This window comes from Prenolepis imparis, unplaced genomic scaffold, assembly GCF_030444845.1.
Source record: "Prenolepis imparis isolate NDT839.2.m4 unplaced genomic scaffold, iyPreImpa1.0 SCAF_6, whole genome shotgun sequence".
In the NCBI taxonomy this organism is placed as follows: Eukaryota; Metazoa; Arthropoda; class Insecta; order Hymenoptera; family Formicidae; genus Prenolepis; species Prenolepis imparis.
In genome coordinates, this window is record NW_028141164.1 from 4682222 (window position 1) to 4706726 (window position 24505).

Consider the following 24505-nt stretch of genomic DNA (forward strand, 5'->3'; position numbering starts at 1 on the left):
GTGATCTTTGGCTTGGAAATCCAATACACTATCCTTTGCGCCAAAGAAATTTCTTGTGATAATTTCTTAAATTGTACATCAAATATAAAAAAATCTTCAATTTCTCTCAAAGTCACATGCGTTTAATTTTTTGCATTATATAAGCATACAATTATATATAATTAACATATATACAATTAGCATACGTATATGTGGTGTGTGTTATCTATAAAATTTAACAATTTACTTAAAACGGTGATATATCAATGTAGATAAATCATTGCGATTATATTGTATTTCACTCCATTTTACTGGCAATCCTTTTAGTTGTAAAAAGCACGATAGAGGCTACCGTTTTGTGATAAGACTTGCCTATCATTGAATTTGTCACGACAGAAAAGTTTGATAATAATGAAAAATATGATAATATCCTAATTTATTCATCGGTCGAGTAATCTATTTTAATTACTTTATCGCGATCGATTGGAGTCCATTAAATTTTCAGTTTTCGACATATCTATGTCTATCTTTATTTAAAGGTATACCTTTAATTGCCATTAAAGAGCAAAATGAAAACGAAACATGGCGCAACTAAATAATTACGTTTGTTGCAATAAAATAATTATTCGTAAGCATCGTCGTAATTAAAGCAACTACGTTACACCACTCCTATAATGTTTTATAGTTAGTCTATAAATAGCAATATTTTATTATCATTAATTATTATACATATGCATTTTAAATACAAATTTTATCTCTAAATTTCTTGACGTTTTTTGCAGCAAGTTAATTTATTTCTATTCTTCTTAGTGAAAGTAAATTTAATTACTACTTAAAATTAAGAAAAACTAATATAAAACTTAGCAATTTATATATTTTAGTAAATTTATAATTTCTTTTATACATATATAGAAAGTGACGAAAATAATATAAGAAATTAAATAGATATTATTTTAGTACATATATACATACAAATCTTAAATGACTAAATTATTTTAAATTTTTTTTCTCTTAATAACAATTCAAATTGAATATAATAGAAATTCAAACAACAGAATTTCTCTATTTATGAAATTTAGAATTAAATTGATTTGCTTTCTCTACATAACGTGTATCACTCGTCTCTGGTGTAGATAATACCAATGTTTTCTGAAAGCTCCCAGCTTTAATATAACCAGACAAAATCGCGCAAGAAAATAGTAAGCAATACACAGAACCTAAAGAAGAAGCTTTTTCAGGTCAGGTTAAAAAGCTCTTTCGGTTATTGGCTTGAAGTTATATATGTGCGAGTTCCCCGTCAATCTTATATATTGTGCTCGACGTTGCAACTAGCCATTGAGAACGGTACTGAATAAACGAAGAAAATTACTAATTTTCTGACAGCCCTAGAAATAGAACAAACTAGAATATCATAAATATGTAGAATTAAATACGATAAATTCTGTACCCCAATTTTATCTTTTCTTATTTTGACAAACACTTTATAAAATTTATGTTATTTCAATAAATATTTAGTATATTTAAGAAATTTAAAAGTCGAAAGACTCGTTACGTAAAATAATATTATTAATTTTGTAATTAATATATAATTAACAAAAGGAAAAATTTAATTATTTATTCTGATCTCACTTTACATAGAGATGATATAGATATGGATGTTCCATAACAAGGCTGGAAGCACTTTCCAATAATGCACTTCAACTCATCTAACTCTAATTTTGTTAAGGCTGAAATTTCCTATAACTTACGGTCGATAATTTAATTGCAATTTTCGCTCGCACCAAACATGCGTATCAATTATGCAAAGTATGCGAAGCCACAATTTTATTTCACGGCTGCAAATAAGATTTATTACGGTCAGAAAATTAAAATTATCACCCGAAAATGCGTTTTTTTCTGTTATTGAAAATGAAATTCTAATTTTAAAACGTAAAATGTATATGGGGAAAAAAATTATTTACATGAAATATAATAAAAATTAATTAATTCTCGATTTCTCGTAGAAATATAATTTTCTTTGCTAAGTTAGAATCGAGTTTAAAGAATAGTTTCATTTCTTTCTTTGCATATTTTAACAATTTATCCTGATGTATATTTAACGTGACTTTTGTACAGTAAAGTTATTTTAATTCAAGGCTTCTCAAATACACGTGTATCGGCTAAGTGTATATATTTTTTGACATTTTATAAATCTTCATCTGCGGAGGCGAGATTTGCGAAAATATCACGTACATGAGCGCGCTTTCCGTGCATCCTGTCAGGTCATTTATTTCGTATAAAACAGCGATGTATCATGTACGGGCAAAACGAGCCAGCCTTAATCTTACATGTGCCACGCTTCTCCTTCACGTTAATTTAGATATTTCTCATCGTCATCGTCCGGCTTATCCCCATCGCGCTTCCTCGTTTTCCTCGCCCACTTCTTCTATTTCTTGCTTTCTCGTGCGGAACGAGAGAAGAGAGCAAATTGATCCCCCTCGAGGGCATTTACGTATCCATACTTTAATCACGAATCCCCTCAAATAGCCAGCGTAACGACTTACTTTAGTCATATTTAACATTTTAGCTGACAGTCGTAACGGACGTGCGTGAAGAGTCAACTGAGAGACAACATAATGTCTTTGAAATAAAACCTCAATCAAGTCCAATATTATTTTAAAATTATATTTTTATCCATATATTTTATCCATAATATTCGATGCTTTTCAAAACTCAAACAACAAATATTTCTTCGATGAATAAAACTGTGTAATTTTATATTTACTAGAACAATACAAGCGCGCCATTCGGTTTTATGTTAAAAAAATATTTTTTAAAAACTAATATAAAGTTTATTTAAACTCAATTAATATTTTTTCACAGAAATTAGCTGATTAAAGCGTTAATTTGCTAATTAAATTTTAAAATAATATGTTAAAAAATTAAAATAGTAATATATTGTAAATAATGTTATATCTTATTCTCGATTAATATTTTTTGACAGAAATCAGCTGATAACTGTCAAAAATATTAATCGAGTTTATAGTATTATATCATATTTTATTTAAAACATATTATTTTAAAAATTAATTAGCAAATTAACGTTTTAATCAGCTGATTTCTATCAAAAAATATTAATAAAGCGAAAATTTGCTAATTAAATATTCTAGCTTACATATCTATATTTATATTGTGTATGTTATAATTTGCTAATTAAATTTTAAAATAATAATATGGTAAAAGTTATAAAATAGTAATATATTGTAAATAATATGTTATAATACCTTATTCTCGATTAATATTTTTTCTTTCTAAAGCTATATCTTTTCGAACGAATCTCCTTCGAGTTTTAATTAATTATTAATATTAAGTCATGTATATAGTACACAGTTGAAAAATTTGTGTTAAATTTAACAAATATCACCTGTCTCAAACGGTCCACAGAAATTTTTGTGTTAATTTAACATAATACGGATATGTTAAATGGTTACACGAATATTGTGTTAATATTTTAACATAAAATAAATGCAAACTTCAAATAAACTTAAAATAAATTTTGTGTAAAATTAACATAGTTTTAATGTAAAAATTAACTAAAAAAATTGTTAATTTTACATTTTATCACCCCCACTTATATTATAAAGTAAAATTAACATTTTTTTTCTGTAAATTTTAACAGATAAATCTTGTCACTAATAATACGGAACATATTTATTGTGTAAAATTAAAAATAGATATACATTGTGTTATTTTTACACTTTTTTTTAGTTGTTTTAATAATTTAACATTTGAGTCCAATTAACATAACAGCAATATGTTAAATTAACACATGAATGTGTTAAATATTTAACACAAAAATTTTAACGGGGACCGTTTTTAACAAGAAAACAAATTTTCAAACTGTGTATCGCGCGCGCTATTAGAGTGAAGTTGCCGATGTTTGTAGCTTCGGCCATTACCGGAACGTCGCGAGTATCAGGCAGTTGGAGCTGCGTCCCGCTGTGATTAATTAGTAAGCATAATCGTTAGAAACGATTTCTAACCTTTGTATTGTAATATTTATCAATCGCATATCATAATTTCAACGTTAATATGTAGGCGTAATTGTTCGAAACGTATATTTCGCGAAAAATTGGATGCAAAATCTCTTGCCAACATAACCCAACTTAGACTGTTGTCGCGCGCGCGAATGTGGCTATATTTATCGTTAATTCTAGTTTACATATTTATATTGTGTGTGTTATAATGCGAAATAATAAGATTATTCTAATATGTATGTATTTTATTTGTTACAGGTAGCATTGCGATACACAGTGCGATTCACGCGTCGTGTCGAGAGTGTCGTGTAAAGTTTCGCGCGTCGGGAGTGTCGTGTAAAGTGTCGGGCGATCGTAATTATTCGTGTTTTCGCGAGTGTCGTGAGTGCTACCATGGACCAAGAGAGGAGGAGCAGGCCCGGGGAGGCATCGGGCGACATCGGGGCAACTGTGAGGTATGCAAAAACATTTTTGCTAAACTGCATCGTTTATGAGATTCGACAAACATATATGTATATATACATAATTTGAATATTTTGTTTTCAGATCAATGTGCTGTGTACTACCAACTCCGCTATTGCACGTATCGGTGAGTGAGAGAAATTGTTTATTTTATAATATTTCTACAGCGATAATGGGAGCGTAAATAATATGTACGAAAGTTGATACATATAATTTTGATATATATAATATGTATGAAAATATGAAAATATTAATATGTTTTATATAATATGTTATAATATCTTATTCGCGATTAATATTTTTTGACAAAAATCAACTGATAATTGTCAAAAATATTAATCGAATTTAAAATATTATAACATCCCTTTCTAAAAAAGGCATATTAATTGTAAGTCGATTCTCGCAAGTATTGTTGCATCTTTTCCGCGATGAAGATTGACTGTTTCGATTCGCATTATGCGTTATCATTGTAGCATCGAGGCTGTCATCACGAGGATTAGTAGTTTAACAGTTTGTTCAAAATTAAATAAAATAATATGTTTGAAATAATATGTTATAATACTTTATCCGCGATTAATATTTTTTGACAGAAATCAGCTGATAACTGTCAAAAATATTAATCGAGTTTAAAGTATTATAACATATTATTTAAAACTAATATATATAATATTTTATATATATTATATAATATAATATATAATATAATATAATATATTATATGATATAATAATATAATATAAAAATAATAATAAAAAAAATAAAAATTTTATTTGATTTTATTTTGAACAAACTGTCAAACTGCTAACCCTCGCGATGACAGCCTCTCGATGTTACGAATATAACGCACAATGCGAATCTTGACAGCCAATGAGCATCGCGGAAAAGCGACAACAATAAAGTTCGATATATGCGAGTATCGATTTTACATATCTTTTTTAAAAAAAAGGATTATATCGCGCTGTCATTTGTCATTTGCTGTGAATATTCTTTTCAAACAAGTATATTAGATTGCATTGCATAAGAACAAGATAAGTGAGAGATTTATGTGAAGTTTTAACTATCCCTTTTTTAATAATCTTTTTCAATATTATTAAAAGTCCGCAGTTCTTATGCTCGTGCGCATAATAAGAACGACGGCTCAGGAGGCGTAACCGGACAATAAGGGTACTTGCGTATTACGGTGATTAGTGTCACTATCCTCATATCGAGTCTTTATGACTCTATTAAAGCGACCGGTTTCTAGTAGAATAATTGCGCCGCCGCGAGATCATTTTAATGATACTGTTAAATCGTACATCTTACGCTGAAATTATTTCTAATATGAACACTTTGTATAGCCGAATATCTTGTATCTTCGTCAAAATTTTCATGAGATTCCGCGCTGCTCGCCTTCGAATCGTGATTCAAGAAACAGGTTTTCGTAAAAGTGTGAAAACAACGGTCGACAACCGTTATCAAACGAAACTTATAAAAATGAGACCATATCGCTTTTATGTCCTGATACTTTCTTGTATTCTTTTCGGCGCGTTTCACGACCGGAGTAAATTAAGATAAGTAAATGCGCATTCCTGCGTGATACTTATAATGTTCTCTTTAGAGGCTACTATTTTTTAGATACGACACATTCCGGTAATTATCGATCAATTAAGGAAATAATTACAACTAATTAAGGAAATAATTATTTACGAAATCATTAAGCTTCTTGTAAATATACAATTTGTTATTTACTAATGCACCAAAAATTAGACAGATATGAAAACGTATCCTTTTTTTTATATATATAAATCTCTATCGAAATACCGCGTTATTATAGATAAATATTAATATTATAGATCAAATAAAGTTATTGAAAAGAAATTATCTTAAAAAAAATAAATCATTAAATAAATTTCATAGATATTCTAAAGATGTAATGCTGGATACATCCTAATAATATATCCTGACATTGCAATTTCGTTACAACCTTCTATGCCTATGGAACGTCTAATGAACGGACAATTAATCATTCCGCGGCCACGTGTCTCACCAATTATAGGCGAATCAATCCTGGATATCCGAATTCAATTATTTAGTAATGTCTCGCCGCATTTATGAAATCAAGTCGAATACATAGACGACAGATCTCCTCGCTCCTCACGCATATGTATGTATATCTGGCATCTCCCACTAATCGTCACGTCTCTCCTCGCACATCCACTCCCAGGACCGTAGAAACTTACCCGGCCGGTTCCCGGGGGCCCGGGGAGTTATATACGCGAGATGGGGTTTAAAGGGGCCGGCGGCGGCAAATAGCAAGAGAGCTTTGGCTCGCGTGTGCTCCGACGCGGAAAGCCGGTTAGTCGGTCTCAATCCGTTGCGGCGTTCGTATTAAGCCGGAGTGCGCGGCTCCGATTCGGACTGGTCCTGAAAAACTGAACCGGGAAAAAACAAAAGTAAATCGAAAAAGATTCGATTCGAAACAACGCGGGCTCGTCGCGCGTCCATCCGTCACGGTACATCGATCCGGCGCGAATTGCCGAGCGGAAAATTCTTTTGTTTCTCGAGTGCAGTCGCTTTCTCTCGGTGTTGCATATACATATTAGTGTCTCGGTGCACGTGGCTGCAATTCGAGTTCGGTATACCCGGACCTGCGCAGAGAAGGTATGTCTATACTGTTTTGGTTACTAATTCCTCGACAGCGCACGCGTTCTTGTTCGGGGTCAACCGCTGTTTACTCTTGTCAGAGTAAACATCGATTGAGAAAGAGATTTCTCTTTTAATACATAGATATATAGCCGTGTATAATTGAGGATTCTGCACGATATGTTTTGCATATTTTTATTTTATTTTTTTCGAAAAATTGAAAATTGAAGAGTGTATACTAGATGAAATATACTTACGAATGAAATTCTATGTACTAGAAAAGATAATAGTTTAAAATTTGAAGGAAAATCGTTGATTTGAAACGATTGATTTGAAATGTATTGATTGCTTCAAGTTCTGATTTGCTATAAAGTATTAAACTCTCTCCCTTTCTCTTTTTTTGAATAAAAATTCGTATAATGTTTCTCAAAGATTCCTTTGATGTGAAGAAACTATGTATCAATAATTTTTCTAAATACTTTGAAAATAATTATTACGAAGTTGAAATGCTCGTAGTCTTGTAATGTCTACTCCATAAAATTTCTTACGTATATATAATGTAATGCTTCACTGGACTTATTCATCAAGCAAGCACGATATTGCGCCTATATTAATAATGTCTACATACATTTTAACGGTCGGCAACAATTATAATCGTTGCTCATATATATAATAAGACGGTTCGTTGAGCAAGAATCGCGCTATTAGAGCAAATAAGTGGCCTCGAATTGTCGAAGAATATTACTTAGGTTCGACATTCTATAATATTTTTTTATACAGAAATATTTATTAATACTTTATAAATATTACGCACTTACTTTGTTTTATGCGCTATAACTACACTGTATAAAGTATTTTGTTTTTCTGAAAAGTTTCTCTATTTTAAAAATTAATACGTCTTTTTTCTCTCGAACTTTTAAAAACTAATATTTTCTAAAGCAATATTTTGCTATAGCTAATTTTTCTTATTATAAGGATGTTTTGTAATTTTAACGAAGCTATTTTCAATAGTTTTAATTATAAATCGACATATGCAAAATAATATGACATTTTTTTATAGAATTTTATGTTATTGTTTACCTACAGTTTAATATTTTTTAAATTATTAAAATAAGAAAAATATTTCTGAACTCTATTAATTTGTCAACAATATTATTTAAAAAATTTTCCATTGATGTTTTAATAATATACTTAAAAAAAATGTGGGTACTCTAATAAATTACGGTTCTATATTCAAACCGGCAGCTGCTTTAAGCAGAACAAGAGACTCGTAATTGTGGAATGCATATGTCAAAGTCAGAGGGACAGAATGCTGATTCAATCTAGTATCTTTTGAGGAAACTCGAACGGTGATTTATGAACATTTCGTCACGTTCCAAATTGATTTCTTTGCATGTGACGTATTTTATATAAGTTAACATGTGTTCTGTTATAAAAGAAGATACTAGATCTTTCTTCCGTCGTCTCGTAACATACATACATCACATCTCACATATAATAATATAATTTACATTTTAATTTATACATTATGTTAATGGTATTAAATGTATAACGTGATAGCATATCGTGATTACATTTGTTTCACTTACGGTTTCTTATTTCTTGAACGTTAATAGAAGCATTAATTATTTTGTGATTAATCAATTTATTTTATTTATATATGCACTTACTCGCGTCTTGAGAGTTGATTGCCATTTATACATTGAACCTTGTCATTTTACGATAAACAACACACGATTATTGCCGTAAACACGCTTGATTAATGAAGCATGAGTCTACTTAGACGTTCAAGGCTTCTCCGCGTATCGAAGCCGAGATCTAACGATAGTTTTCGTTTTCATTACTATCAACAATAGAACCATTACGAGAAAATATAGCAGTCTTGCAGCCCGTTAAACTTTTCCCGTTAAATTTAGATTAACCTAATTCACCGTGTGAAAATTCCCAAAGTGCATTTAAGTTTCGCAAGAAAAAAATGGAAGGAAGAGAAAGGAAAAAAAGAGGCAATCAATATAAACACTATCTCACCCTACCTTTAATTTGACATTAATACTACTCATTAGGTTCGCGTCATGTGAGATGCAAATGCAAATTTGTAGCGTAATATGTGCATCATGAAGAAAACTTTTTGTGAATCCAATGCCTCTTTTTCGTTGCGACATGTTTTCCGGAAAATTGCGTAATGTCGAATTAGGCGATGCGTTAATTAATTAATTAGCGCTTCGCCGCGATTCTTTCATGTGAAAATTGAATAGAAGGCATATATAACAAAATATCAAATATAATATAATTTTTAACGAGCATAGAAAGAATGCGATGTTTAATGCATGGGCTCTTTGTCGGTTACTCTTTATTCATTTCAATTTCAAATTAGAGTATATATACTTAACGGTAATAAAAAAAAAGATAATAAATTAATTAGGAATAGAAAGCATATAAAATTGTAACAAAATTAGGCTATACATAATGTAGAATGTATTAAATATTTAAATGTATACACCTTTACTCGATAAATTATAAAGAGTAAAAATTTTCAAAGAGATTTTATAACCATTTATTGCTTCCGCATGTAAGTATATTTACTCTTTATAAGACTATATGAACTAGCGTAACCCTTACAGGCGAAACCGGAAGATTATGACCAGCTTCCAGCACGTTAAAACACATCCCACCTAATCGAACTGCTGACATCTAGTTCCATTGTCTCTATCAAACGCATGCATTCTCCGGATGTCTCAATATCCTGAGACAAGAAATATATAAATATAGCGATTATGGAACCTTCGAGCAACGAAAGCGCTTTGTATGTTGCGAGATTTTGTCGCAGTTGCCGCAATCGCGAATCGCATGACGCGGTCGCGGAGTTGGCGGCGGAATTGCGGCGTGCTTACATGGTGAAGGGACTGCAGGCTCAACTTGAGGAGAGACAGGCTCGCAGATACGTCGAACTTGTGCGAGAATGCGAAAGTACCAAATTGGCTCGCGAACAACAGCGGGAGATGTTGGAGGAGGATCTCCGGCGCCAGTCAGAGGTCCTCCGGAAATGCGAGAAATACAGGCAGCAGCTAGACGAGCAGCTGACGCGAAAGGAGGAAGAGAAAAGAGTTCTCATGGAAGAAGCTCGCGAGTACAGGAAGTATCTGGAAGAAGTGGATCGAGTACAGGAGGAACAAGAACTCTCGAAAGCACTGGAAAAGAAATGCGAACTCGTGGAGAAGACGAGACAAGAGAGACTGATCCTCGAAGAAATGAAGGAGATTCATCGGCAGAAGGAGCGCGAGGCGGAAGAGAAGAAGCAACGAGAAGATTTAGAGTATCTGAAGGAGATTGAAGAGAGATCGAAGGAGGTGAACAGACTCAGACAGGAGCAGATAGAGAGGCGCGAACGTGTCCTGTTGGAAACGACGAGGATAATGCTGGACGCTCAGGCTCAAAAACGAGAGAGGGAGGAACGCCTGATTGATCTCGTAGCTGAGGAGATTAGGTGCGAGCTCATAATCAGAGAGATGGAGGAGGCGATGCGCAGGAGAAAGATGCGGCAAGAACTGGCAGCTACTTTACGGGAACAGATAGTCTTTACCGAGCAATGTAAGCAACGTTTCGTGGAAGAGGATAAAGCATGGGCCGAACAAGTCATGAAGAAGATTATGGAAGACGAGAAGATGGCGAGGTTCACGGCGGAGGCGAAAAAGAGGATGAAAATGCAGTACCGGAAGGACCTGGAGAATTTGATTGCGCACCGCCACAGGATTCGCGAGGAGGAGATTGCTAAGATTGAGGAAATCGCTAAAGAGCAACGGAGGTTGGAACTAGCTGAGGCGGAACGCGCAAAAGAGGAAAGAAAACGCTTGTTGACGATACATGCGACTAATATCGCGAACTTTGTGAATAGAGCGGTTCTCACGACTGAGGAACGACAAATCCTTACTGAATTAACGAAGGAAAGTCAAGACACTGGAAATATCAATGACGATGTACCGACAAAGACATAAAAAGTTTGAAGAGAGAAGTTTTAATTTTTGAGATATTCGTAAAATGTAACGAATATCTGACAACAATAGATGCATTAAAAAAATGAAACGTTCAACGGAATGGAAAACGTGAGGAAGAGAAAAAAATGAAAAGAATGAAAAAAATGTTAGCTACGGAAATGACAATAGTTGTTTTGAGTTCGTCGAGATATTTATAAATAACTAGGATTTAAAAAACAGTTACAAAGAGCAACAATTAAAATGAAGAGGATGACATACGTCTATTAACAAGAGTAGTTTTATAGAATAAATAAGAGAATAAAATACGCGTTTTATTTGCCTCTGAAGAGGAGGAAGGAAATTTAACAACTTTTAGCATTTGAAAAAAAATAAAAGAAGATACATGCAATTAATATCGCGAGCTTTGCGAATAGAGTAGCTAGTAAAAGAAAAAAATTAAAAATTGATAATATCAATGATTGCATATGACATGTAATATTATTAATGTTTTTAATTAAAAAATGCTTTAATTACTAAGAGTACCGACTACACATTGAAGTACCGTTAAAATATGCAATGTCAAGAACCTTTAAAGTGGTTGTTTCGATCGCGAAACACGAATGAGGGAGACAGTTCCATATCTTGGAAGGAAGAGCCAGAGGGAAACAAAAAGGATGTTGGAAGGAAGCCATCTCTGAAGAAAAATAATAACAGAAATCTCCTAGAACAGAATCAAAAATAAGACATAGCAAATTAACCATCGCTCATAAAGAACGGACACAAAGAAATTCTTTAAAAATAATATTTATATAAGATTAAAAAAATTGAGTGAGATAATTTAATAATAGTAGTAATATGTATCTGTATAATGTTCATATTATTTTTGATGATAGTAATAGAACTATACATGTATATCTAAAGTTAATATTTTGATAATAAGATATTCATAAGATATTAATTTAAAATTAAGTCCTCCCCCATTAAAAGCCAAAATTCTTTTAATTTTTAAATTTAACGAATTTTGTAACAATACATCTTAATGCGAAAAGAAAGTTACGTTAAAAAGAAGTAAAGAAAACTTGAAATTAACTTTTAGTTTAGCTTTCCCCTTTCTCCCACAAAGAAATAGCATTGTAGTTTCTGCTAGAAAATATATCTAAAAATTAGATTTCAGACCGGCATGATAGGCAACAATTGAAAGAAGCGGAAATTATTTCGAACAGGATGAGACCTTCCGTAAGAAGGTCAGAAGGGAAACCGCGAAGGGTGAGAGAAATAGCCGGAAATTGTGGCGGAGGTTAAAAACCCAACGGATGTTCAATGTCATAGATTTTACGCATGTTTGTTAGTTAACTATGTCGCGAGGTCCGCCGAATCGAATTTGTTGGCACGAAAAAAAGTGCGAGGATTACAAGATCGATACATAAATTATGACTTAAAATTAATATAAAAACTATAAATCATAGTTTAATTATATACCACACGCGCACGTGACTTTATTTACTACATAGTGTACGAAGCGCTCTATCGCACATCTTTTAATTAAATCACAAATTATCATCTTGATGTAACAACTTCCAACACATTTGAATCTTTAGCTCTCATGAAGTTACATTGCGAAATGAGTCGCGAGTGTAGAAGAGTTAAGCCTGATATGTGGTAATATATTCTAATGTATTAAAATTATATACAGTCTATATCTCGATCGATACTTGACTTTTTCTGTTATCGAAACCTTAAATTATTGTTAGCATAGTATACAAAATCGTAGGGCAACGTGGCTTACGCTGTGTGGTAACATGACTGCCATATAAATTATATATAATATTCTCTTAATACCCTTCATCTCCTGCTGGATTAATCAAGGCGTCAGATAACGTTGTAATGGCCACTAAGAATTATGTGTCTTCTATAAAATCTATAAAAGTTAAGCATCGGAAAAATATTGTAGATGTAATTATTATATCTAAAGAGAGAGAAAGCTAGATACACTCGTATAAAAAATTCGTTGCAGTATAAAACATAAAATCCATGTATCCAAAGTTGAATTTTGTTTTTAAAAAAATTTATTGTATTCGCCCCTATGCTACAATTACCTATATACAATATATGTATATGTACATTCCTTTATGTACTTAACAATTATAAAAACAATTGCTTCAACAAAATATTATTTTCAAAACAGAAGGTACATAACAAACATTTTTGAAAACATTTGCGAAACATTATCAGGAGTCCTTCGGACATTTAGTACCAGACAGCACGGATATCTCCCTTAACACCTGTCGCCAGGTGTTGCTCGTCTGTTAGAACATCCAAAGATTTCCCAGGAGAAGCATCGCTTGAGTAATTTTCAAGAAATTCACGCGCTCATTACTAAACACCTTATAAGCCAGTTGATGTAAAAAGTTGATCCAAAAAGTCGAGAGAATTTATAAAAAATTTATATAAAAATATTATTTATTACACTCAAAGCTAATAATTTGAATAACAAGAAATATTTTCTACATATTCACAATACTTTTTTCTCACGATTAATTATATATTATTTTCATTGATTATTGATTTTTTACGATAAAATTATTTATAGAAACACATAAAAGAGTTTTTGTCTCTTATCTTTTTTAATTTATATTTCTAATCAATTCAATCCATATTCGCTTAATTATTTTATTTATATAGCCATTTTATTATCTAAAGATATATTGATAATATTTTGTTGAAATACTTAATAAGCATGGATATTTATGAAAGATTAATTAAAATACTGTGTGCGTTCGCGTTATACAACATGTAGAAATGTCATGTTATTCCATAGAAAATAAATGGAAAATATCGCTCACATAAGGGGGGAGCTAATAAAGATGCTTCGATGCTTCACACGATCGTCGTAGATACATCATCCACAGCATTCGATATTAATTAAAGACATATCGGGATAGAATCTTGGTACCGCCAATCGTAATTAAATATGATCGTTTATTATAGAGCTTCGATATCGCTACTCAAGTCACTCGAATAGCGATATCGATTCCGATATCAATTCAATTTTAAGCGAAGAGCATTTCTCTATTTTTATAAGAGTGACACATATACTGCACAATAATATATGCTTTCATTATTATCAATAAATTGACAAAAAATCTTTGTATAATTTATTAACAGAGAGAAAAACGAACTCTCTCTTCTCTTTTTATAATCAAACAGTTTCATCTTCTAGAAATTTTTTATCTAAAGATTTTTACATTTATTTATTTTAAAGCCCTCTAAGTTTAATTAAAATTGCCGGTATGACAAGCTTTCCTTATTAAATGTCACTCTTATCACCGAGAAAATCAAAATAGCGACGTCGCCGCGCGCGGTGCATTGAATCATTAATATTCTGAATATAAAATACAAGCATGGCTTGCGTTTCGCGAATCGCTAATAACTAATTTTATCGCGTATAATAAATCTGTCGATCGAGCGTGCACAGTCAACGTAACCGAATCGGTTCGTCTGATGGTTAAATACGCACGAGTTAAATATACGCGTGAGAGACACGCGGAAAATTTAACATTGAATTTGCTACTCCTATCAGTCATGATTATTAACGAGCAGTAATTTGACGATAAATTCATTCTTAAGCGTGTCTGTCTCATGCCGCCCGGCCGACATCTTCAAGGTTCACCTTCACAAATTATGCCCTAATGACGACCCTTCGCTCTTTCGACGTTGTATAAGTTGTTCGCCACATTGTAAATTGTCCGCGTGGAAGTCACGAGAGCTGCTTCTAGAATTAACACCGTGATGTTAATCGATATTCTCGTTAGTCCGGTTCTTGAGTCTTTATAAAGTATACTCTTTTATCATTCTATATACATAGACGCTCTATATATGTATACATAGAAACTTAGGAGAATATTGAAACTGTCTAGACACATTATTTTTTATAACACCGATTCCATTCATAGTGTGACAAAAATAAATTCTAATTAACAATTTTTACAATGTTTGCATCAAAAACATTATTTTAAGAAAACTATGGTTCTCCAAAAGTTATCTAAAAATTTTTTCAAAAATATTAAATTTCGCTAATATTTAAACTTTAGTAAAAGATGTATTATATACATTGACAATATATTTGAAATATTGTTTTTATAATACAAAACATGTATTATATGGATCCCCCTTCCCGCTGATATTATTTCAAATAATAATTATAAAAAATACGCAATAATATATCAAAACTAATAAAAACAAGACTTATTGTCTAAGACAAAAAAATATTTACTACTACACGTTCAATAACCGATTCATTACGTATTCTTCGAATCCCAGAGAGAAATCTGCGTGATGATTGGATCATTTGGCGGAGCTCATGGGTCAATATTTTACTTCAACTCCCTATTAAATCTTTGAATAATTTCCGCGAAAGCTAAAACCTATAGTTGCACCGAAATCGTAACAAGTAATGAAACTTTTAATGAGCGAAATCGCATCGAACGATCGATTTTATAACGGCTTCGAGGGTTTGCGACGATTCCGTACTGTATAACAATTACCGTTAGGCAAGATTATTCGTTACGTGAGGCACAACATTTTTTCTCTCGGTTCGCGAGCAAACGAGTTGTTTTTTTAAGCTCTTATCCGTGTTCGTTATCGAGAGAGGCTTTTTTTACAACGTGGGATGGATTGATCGGTTAGTTACGATAGCTCTATCGTGACACGTGCAGATAAAAGGGAAAAAATTTCGATTTTGTTGTATATATTTATATACGCACACATATTTATCATTCTTATATGAAAGATTGCAGGGCACAGTTTTTATAAGTAAATAATTTTACTTTACGATACTTTTTAGTAAGAATTGTTGTAATATGTGTAAAAATATTATATAGCAATATAATTTTTTATTTATGGGAATTAATATAATACAGGACTAAATTTTCTACTTTTTAATTTCTTTCGACATATTTTATAATTTCAGTTCTCACTCGAAAATAAATATCTCTTTCGAATAATCCAAAAATAAATAGGTTCATACATAATTTCTTATCTGCAATTTTCTGAACTTCAGACATTTAAACATTTATAACGATAAATAGTTATTACGATCACCTATGTAAAAGAAAAATAAATCAATATGTGCGTTGTACAATATTATCATTAATTAATATAATTTATTCTCTCATTGTCCCATTGAGGGACCCTTTGACCCGTAATAATATACATCAAATATGACATGATCAATAGGAGCTATGTTTATCGTTATTGTTAACAGACGCGGACATTTATTTCACGCTGTTTTGCCTATTAAAATGGTTCTTGACCTTCGTTGCGTATCATCTCTTTTACATATCGAGATTTATTGCTTCGTGTAGAACGAGAGAAAGAAAGAGAGACGCACAGGGTGAGGTCATCAAATAAATGTCAAGTCTAAACGTATCGTAAAACGTTCGTGAATATTGCACCCGCATATGCAAGTTTCGCGCATTTGTACGTGCTACGAGCTTCTAACCCGACACTTTGCGACTCGTGGTCCAGGGTTAACGACAACCGCTGTTTATTCTTCGCGGGAATAATTGAAGAGACGGACGCGAAGCTGCATGATCGCGATGCCTCGGTGTGCTTGAAACGTTACCGGCGAATTTCAGATGGAAATTGAAAGCGACCGGAGAGAGAGGAAAAAGCGTTGTCGCTCGTAACCAGAGCTGTTCGCGGCCAGATATTTACGGCAAACGTTACGTATTCATCAGAACATGATTGGGGGATCTTCGTCCCGGGAACATATAACGCGGGAATGCCGGCGACTCGTTGAAATAAATCGATAGCGATAGTGTAGAATTCCCAGCTATAGAAAACGACCTCTCCTTAAATCGAGGAAAATTATACCTCTATGTATGAAGGATGCATAAGTTCTTCGAATACTAAATTATTGAAAATTTAATTCCTTCATTACTTCCATAATGTTCTTATATTACTAATTAATCGTACAGCATTATGCAAAATTAGAATTGCAAGAGTTATAACGCAAGTAAAAAATTTTCCCTCGCAAATATTAAAATAAAAATTTATAAATTATTTTTTTTAATATCATCAGAGAGAGATTCCGAAAAAATTTTGTTTTCAGTGTTGTACGATGCAAAATTATAACCGCAAGAATAATAATCTCTCTGACGATATTCAAAAAAATAATTTATAAATTTTTATTTTAATATTTGTGAGAGAAAATTTTTTACTTGCGTTATTTTCACGGATTATTATTTTAAAATCATTTTTAAACCGGAAACAAAGATAAAGAAATTATTTAAGAATCAATTCGTATATAAATATTTTAAAAGAATTTTATTCGCGCGAATATCCGAAGGTTGAAAAGACGGTAAACTCTAATATTGATATGTATTACCTGCACACATTCGATCGTAATGCTTATATGTAAGAATATATGTAACTATTGCCTTTTTACCGAGGATTTATTAATGATGAAAATTGTTATCTACTATTCACTATAGACGAGCTATAAACTGCTGATACATTGTCAATAACAATTTATCGACTATCGCCATCGATTCCCAGACAGTGGCAAACCGCGACACTCGTAAATGAATAACTTATACGCAGCAATTTACTTATCCCCGTTCATATCGATGTTTCCCTATGAATACTACACTTATCTACGAAACAATTTATAATTGGTATCCACGCAAATTGACAATAAGAAAGAATCGCTACAAAATGCTATAACACTTAAACTAATCACATTTATTGCTAACTGTAACAAGTATTCTGATTAAAACATGAGCATAAAAATTTTTAATTCACGATTTTAAGACTGTATAATGTGTAATGTATAAAATGCAGAATATTCATTTTAATTGAACAAAAACGGGATGATTTACTTTTACTATCGTATATATAAAAGATAGAAAATATATAACGAAAAAATATTTCAATTGCAACAATATTATATGTTTTTTACAGAACTTTTTCTCCGTTAATTAATATTGTGTCTTTATAACTTTTTGAATAAGTAGAATCTCTTCCCCCTCTCTCTCTCTCTTCTTACACGAAACTTTGTATTCGTAGCTAAACAACTTTAACACGATTAAATTTGTGCAGAATACAAAATCATGTTTAATGTAAAGTAACTTCACAGTCAGTTTGCTATTAATCACAACTTAAACGTACATTTAAAGTTTGCGAACTGCATTACAAAGTCAGAATGTTCACCGAAGTGGTTGTAGAACATTGCGATATTTCGTGAGAAACGGAAGCACCATACCGCAGCGATCCAGCACAAAGCATCAGGCAATGAATGGATTCTTAAAACGGAGCAGTCGGGAGCGCGCCTAATGATACCTTGATTCTCGTGCATATAATGATACCTTGATACCTCCTTTCCGTTTGATATCTTTACCGCTTGCTATTTGTCATAACGGCCCAGTACAATTTCTGCATAGCGGTTGGAACAGTCATATTAAAAAAAAATAATAAAAAACGTTTCATTAATATTATTATTATTATTTATTGAGGACTTGACTGCAAATATTTTATGTTCAGAATCGTGTTTTCATATATACAGGGTGTTAAAAAAGTGGCGGATACGCTGTACAGGGGTGAATTCCTGAGGTTATTTGGAGACGATTTTTCCTCAGTGAAAATGTCGAGGCAATAATTTTCGTTATAAGTAATTGAAAATAAAGGGCTTTTCGTAAACTAAGTATTGTGGAATTAAAATATTAACAAAACTACATTCTGCAATTAATTTCAAGTCGACTTTAATTTAATAGAATTTTAATTTAAGGCTTAGTTACCAAGATATATGATGGCAAAAATTGGGAGCTTGCAAAAAATGATGACTTCTCTCGACATTTTCGTGGAGGAAAAATCGTCTCCAAATAACCTCAGGAATTCACCCCTATACAGCGTATCCGCCACTTTTTTAACACCCGATATATTTTTTTCCTAGAAAATGTGCTATTTTCAATGCACGAGAAAAAATTATGTGCTCAATATATTTCAATATATTCAACATATTATTCTCAATGTTACACATAACTACACCTATATCTGAGCTATCATTTACGTCCTTGTATAGTCATCGATCGAGTATATAGTAAGGCGAACAGTCCGTGACGACAGAATACAGATGGAACGCATTAAAGCGAAACCATCGCGGTGTACATTAAAGATTATTGTAAGATAGGAAAGACTGTAGTAAGGCAACATTGTATTGTACCGAGAAAAAAATTTTAGATTGTTCAATATTTAATAAAATAATTGGTAAAATAGAAAGAGAGAGAGAAAGACAGAGAAGAGAATAATTCAATTTTAATGGACACAATTATGTATTTTCTAATTATCTTTTAACAAATTAGATAATTCTAAAAAAAATCTTTCTTTGCTGTCTTTATTTTTAACAAATAATAATGGGATATTTTTATGAAACCATAAACATTCTGAAATTAAATACGATAATATCCGATAACGTTGAAATGTGAAATTTCATCAATTATAGTTTTGCATATTTTTAAAATTCATCAACTTGCTCGAAATATTTTCAAATCCTGTTATTAAAAAAATCCATTCTTTTCATCTCATCCCCATCGTTTTTTCAATCTCGCGTTACTCGTCGACGTCTTGCTTCTTGTCGAGCGTTATCCGTCCCGGCGATTATTCATAGAGCATGAATAATGGAACACGCTCATCGGCGGAATTGTAGATAACTGCTCTCAGATCCGAGTGGATCAAGACTGTTCATGTATACGATTCGAGATTCTCGTGTCGACGACTTACAACGACGAACACATGCCGGAGACTAAATCGGAATCCGGCGTATGTCCGGCCGTTGTTGTAACGCGTCTTCATAAGTCCGTCGACGGGACGGACTTACTTCCCGTGTCCCGATCAGTAAATCAATCAACCGAAGAATATCCGGCTGTATATATCGGCTCGAAAATTATTACGCCGACTCTTACGTGCGGCAAATTCGATCCGCCGATAAATAATCGAGCTAAGCCCATACGGTGTATATACATACATATATATAATATACAATGTATCTGTACTTTCTGCATCTTTAAACTTCGCGGACTTTCCTTCTTCCCACTGCATATATCATTGATTATACGGGGGCGAAGTGAAACTCGGTTCATTCGACTAAATCTGGCGTGCAAACGCGGTGGATCACGCGCATCTTCTTCGAGGAATACGCCGCGGGGGTATTATTTAATAATGGTCCTTGGAAGTTCAAAGAAAAAGAATCCCGATATACAATGAAACTAATTTGATTTCTTAATAACTTTCACTCGTTATAAACTCTCGATATCAATACTCTCTTTCACAAAGCGCTGAACAATTTTAAACTACATACGAATAGAGATTGTAATTTATGAAGAGAATTTACGAAGAGAGATGAATTTTAATGAGACTAATTAAATCCAGAAGAACCTGTGTATTTACCTACTAATATTTAAAATAATATTTAAATACATCAGAACATACTTCAAATATTTTAATAGGTACCATTTAAAAATATTTTTTTAGTTTTAATTATTTTAATGTTCTGAGACATATTACATTTGTAAAATATAAAGACAATAATTAATTATATGAATCTATCTGGCAAAAATACAGATTTAACTAATACTAAAGAGAAGGTACAAGCAGACAATATCAATAAGAGATCTTGGAATAAGAAATTATAATTTGATATCTTAAACGAAAATAATATGATAAACTTCTTGTCGGAGATCTGATCTTTCAAGATAAATTCAAAATTCCTTCTATTCCTTATTGACTTGACCGTCGCTTTTTTTTCCTCCAAAAAAAGTCAGACACAAAAATGAGCAAAATGTTTAATTTAAAATGATTAAATAAAATTTTTTAATTAAATTTACACGATCGTTAATTAGTAAAAGTTAAACTATTTTTTTTTTAAATCACGTAAATTAGCTCGCAACTTAAAGTAGGTATCTTTATCCGTGAGCATTGAAGCGTTGCCGTTATACAGAGAAAAATAAGACCGTCTGACGGAAATGTAATACGTGGTGTATAATATGTTGAATGATTGAGGCTATATTCCGAGAACGAGCAATGCGCATGCATCAATTTTTGAATGGTAATAAACAACTCAACAAGAATTTTATTAATTTTATTTGTTTTCTTAAGAGAAGAAGAGAAGGGAAATTATTCTGCCGCGCTTAAGGCTTCTTTAGAATCGACGTTTCTGATATATCGTTATTTACAGCGTGTTGTAAAACATTCTTAGCTTTTCGCTACAATGCGGAACCATCATAACATTTATTGCTAGGTAGGATTTAAGTTTTTTCTTAGCAACATTTAAATTTCATTCTCTGTACTATCATATAGCTGAATTTAAGAATATATCTGACAATGAATAATAGTATCCTCGAGTAAATAATATGTTTTTATTTAAATTAATATCGTTAAAGTAATTATTAAATAACGAAAAAGATTTATTAAAAATAACGAATTATTAAATAACGAGAAGTAGGTTAAAAACATTGCAAATTTAAATAGAATGCATATTCAAAAAAGTTGTGAAAATATTCTTTCGAAACAATTCGCCTCTTTCTCTCTGATTCTGTCACTACTTATCTTCCTCACTGTGCAGAAATGATTTTACGAATGATGTGAAAGGACAAGCACCATTCACACAACTGCTGCCAGAAACGCGCGTTGTTCCAGCCAGAAACGGTTACCGGATCGTTTCGGGACAGACGCACTATTAAAGCGCGATATATCATTGTCAGCGTAAACTAGCATGGGGAGCGCGAGATCCTAATTCATGAAGAGATGACAATGACCGGTTTATGAATATCTCGTTGATGGGCGAAATTGTCGCCAGCTTCATCCGCGCTTCCGGGGCCCGGGGGTCGGAAAGACATCTTGCCTGAGATTTTGTTCCGAGACCCCTTTGAATGCAAGGGCATAAATCACGCATACTGGCACACGTGTCCTCAGAGGATAGTGGAAAGAACGTTACAATAGTGAGAATGAGAATACTGGTAGCAAATGTAAAATATTTAAAATTATAGTAGCAAATGTAAAATATATGTGACTATATTTAATAGTGTATGAAATTTCATATGTATTCAGTTAAAACATTTTTTTAAGGGTTTAAGCTTATTTTTTTAATGCATTGTATATTGGACAGATGCAACAAGCAAATGTATCTATATAATGTCAGATATCAGTATAAAAATTAAACTCTGTTGAACTTATTATAATTATTTATTTTATTATTTATAATTGTCAATTAGCATCATATATTTCTTTGATGATACAATTGAAAGTATTTCTTAAATGAATCAGATCCAGTGTTTGCTGTTATCTAAATAAAATTATATAGATGATCATCTAGATGAAATTTTGGCGTTATCTTATCTTTATATAGATAATTAAAAAATGTATTATCTATATCTGCATCTTAGATAAAAAAAAGTGTTATCTTTACTAAAATAATATTCAGATAATTTGATTTAGTAGATAGAGTTTCATAGCACATGAAAATATTTTAAGTATAGTAGAACTTGAGCAGTAAACGATAAAAACTTATAAATAAAAAACTATGAATATATTTTTATATCTCTTTTATAATTTCCATTTTTTTTATTTTACATTACATTTTTATTCATTTACATTTTTTAACTGTGTGTTTACATAAGCGATTTTAAAAATAATATTATCTGGAAGTTATCTAGATGAATCGTCATATAAATTTATCTTTTATCTAGATATATTTAAAACAAAATCATCTTCATCTTATCTAAGATGAATTTACATATTTTTATCTCATCTTTATCTAGCTAATTTTAAAATCATCTAAGCACAACACTGATCAGATCTGAACTTTATATCTTGGCCAATTTTTTCAAAAGATTATTGAAAGTATCGTTTCCAATCCAATTTCCTTTCTAGAAAACTTGAAAAATTAAGCCGCGTTATCTGAGGATAATCTGAGATTAAGTTGAGATTAATCGCAAGTGTAAGTTACGCGAAAGCCTATCTAGAGAAAATGTGCAAAACCGAGGAGGAAACTCGCGAGTTTATCGAGATCATCGATTTTCTTCTCACCGTGCAATTTGTCGGACATTACATCGGAGCGCGATCTCTGTCATTCGCTATAATTGTCATGATGACCGCGCGACAGCCGAGCTAACGCGTCGCGAATACGTCGGAACGGCGGAATAGCGTGTTTGTAATGCGATGACTGCGGGCTGCTGCATCTACTGGCTCGCAAGTACCATGGGAAAGAGACCCCGCTTTGCCATTTTCATTTCTCGAATCGTATTATGCGAACTTCTCCGTCCGCTCTGCGAATAGCTCGAGGTGCGAAGGGGTTTTTCGTTTCGGTGCATCAGAGCGATTACATCTGATTTCGCCTCGCAGCGCCGAGTTATGAATGCTGGACGTTGCACCGTTTTACTTGCACGGATATAATACTGCCTTCTTTACAGCTTTCCTGTATCGCGCGTTATATAATTCTACAAGCGATTCGTCTTGGAGATTGCGTGGCGTTACTCCGTTAATAGAAAGTCTATAAAATCGAAACCTACAATATGAATATGATATGTTTCAAATCTCGAAGCGTAAATGCAAATAATGAAATATATCGAATATCAAATAGCGCTGTCAGCAAGTTTGATATAAAAAAATTAATACATTACATTTTCGCGTATATGTACTATTTTGTTTATTATCCTAGTTCAAGAAATGATTTACAATTTCAAATTATTTTCTTCTTCGTTTCTATATTTCTTTTCAAGAGCTAATAACGAAATAATATTAATTTTATACATAATAGAAATTTCTTACAAATATGATTGGGATTTTTAGAAATTTAAAATGATTTTGATTAGCTATTTTTCTGATAAACATAACATGCGAACAGTCTATATTATACTGCAAAATCTGTTTTAGTCATTCTATATTAAAAAATATTCAATTGCACACCGGTTGCGTGAAATACGGTCGTAAAGATATCTCTCGCAGTGTCATTATGCTCGACAGATAGCTTCATAAACAGATATATGGTTCCGCAAATTATGAAAGAGGGTTGCTGTATTCGGCCAACAATTTCCGCCCTGCAAGAGCAGTCATGCATATATGCAATTACGAAAGATAGATTATTCAGATTCGTATATTTGAAACACTAATTATCCAATCAACTATGCAGGATAATTTTAAATATTGCGTTCTTTCTTTCTCTCTTTTTTTTAATTATAGATCTTTTTTCTCGATATCTGCTTTATAAAAATATGATTGGTTCTTATCTTTTTAGAACATAGCAATCGCAAATTAAACCTCTGTAAAACTGCTTTACGCGAAATTAAATAAATAATATGATATTATATATATATATATGTACATTGGTAAAATTGACTTATTATTTAATTTAAATTTTTAAATTTTTTATTTCATAATTCGAAAATTATTGGCTCGATTGAA

General features: G+C 32.0%; 3 protein-coding genes across 3 annotated transcripts in view; all 3 read left to right on the top strand.

The window, feature by feature from the left end:
* The window catches only part of LOC145937360 (uncharacterized), a 96284-nt gene extending 91849 nt beyond the window's left edge, over nucleotides 1-4435 (top strand). Inside the window, exon 5 of the mRNA XM_083040373.1 lies at nucleotides 4254-4435. Coding sequence (XP_082896499.1) covers nucleotides 4254-4307 — 54 coding nt within the window. The 3' untranslated portion in view covers nucleotides 4308-4435. The remainder of the gene's footprint in view (nucleotides 1-4253) is intronic.
* Nucleotides 4436-4539: 104 nt separating this feature from the next.
* Nucleotides 4540-24505, top strand: part of Sprt (PDZ domain-containing protein sprite) — a 67692-nt gene continuing 47726 nt past the window's right edge. The window contains exon 1 of the mRNA XM_083040338.1: nucleotides 4540-4584. The gene's annotated coding sequence lies outside the window, so the exon portion shown is untranslated. The remainder of the gene's footprint in view (nucleotides 4585-24505) is intronic.
* On the top strand, nucleotides 6763-11189 carry LOC145937354 (uncharacterized). Its single transcript, XM_083040359.1, has 2 exons — nucleotides 6763-7097; nucleotides 9701-11189. The coding sequence occupies exon 2, from the start codon at nucleotides 9854-9856 to the stop codon at nucleotides 11069-11071; it is 1218 nt and encodes a 405-aa protein (XP_082896485.1). The 5' UTR covers nucleotides 6763-7097; nucleotides 9701-9853; the 3' UTR covers nucleotides 11072-11189.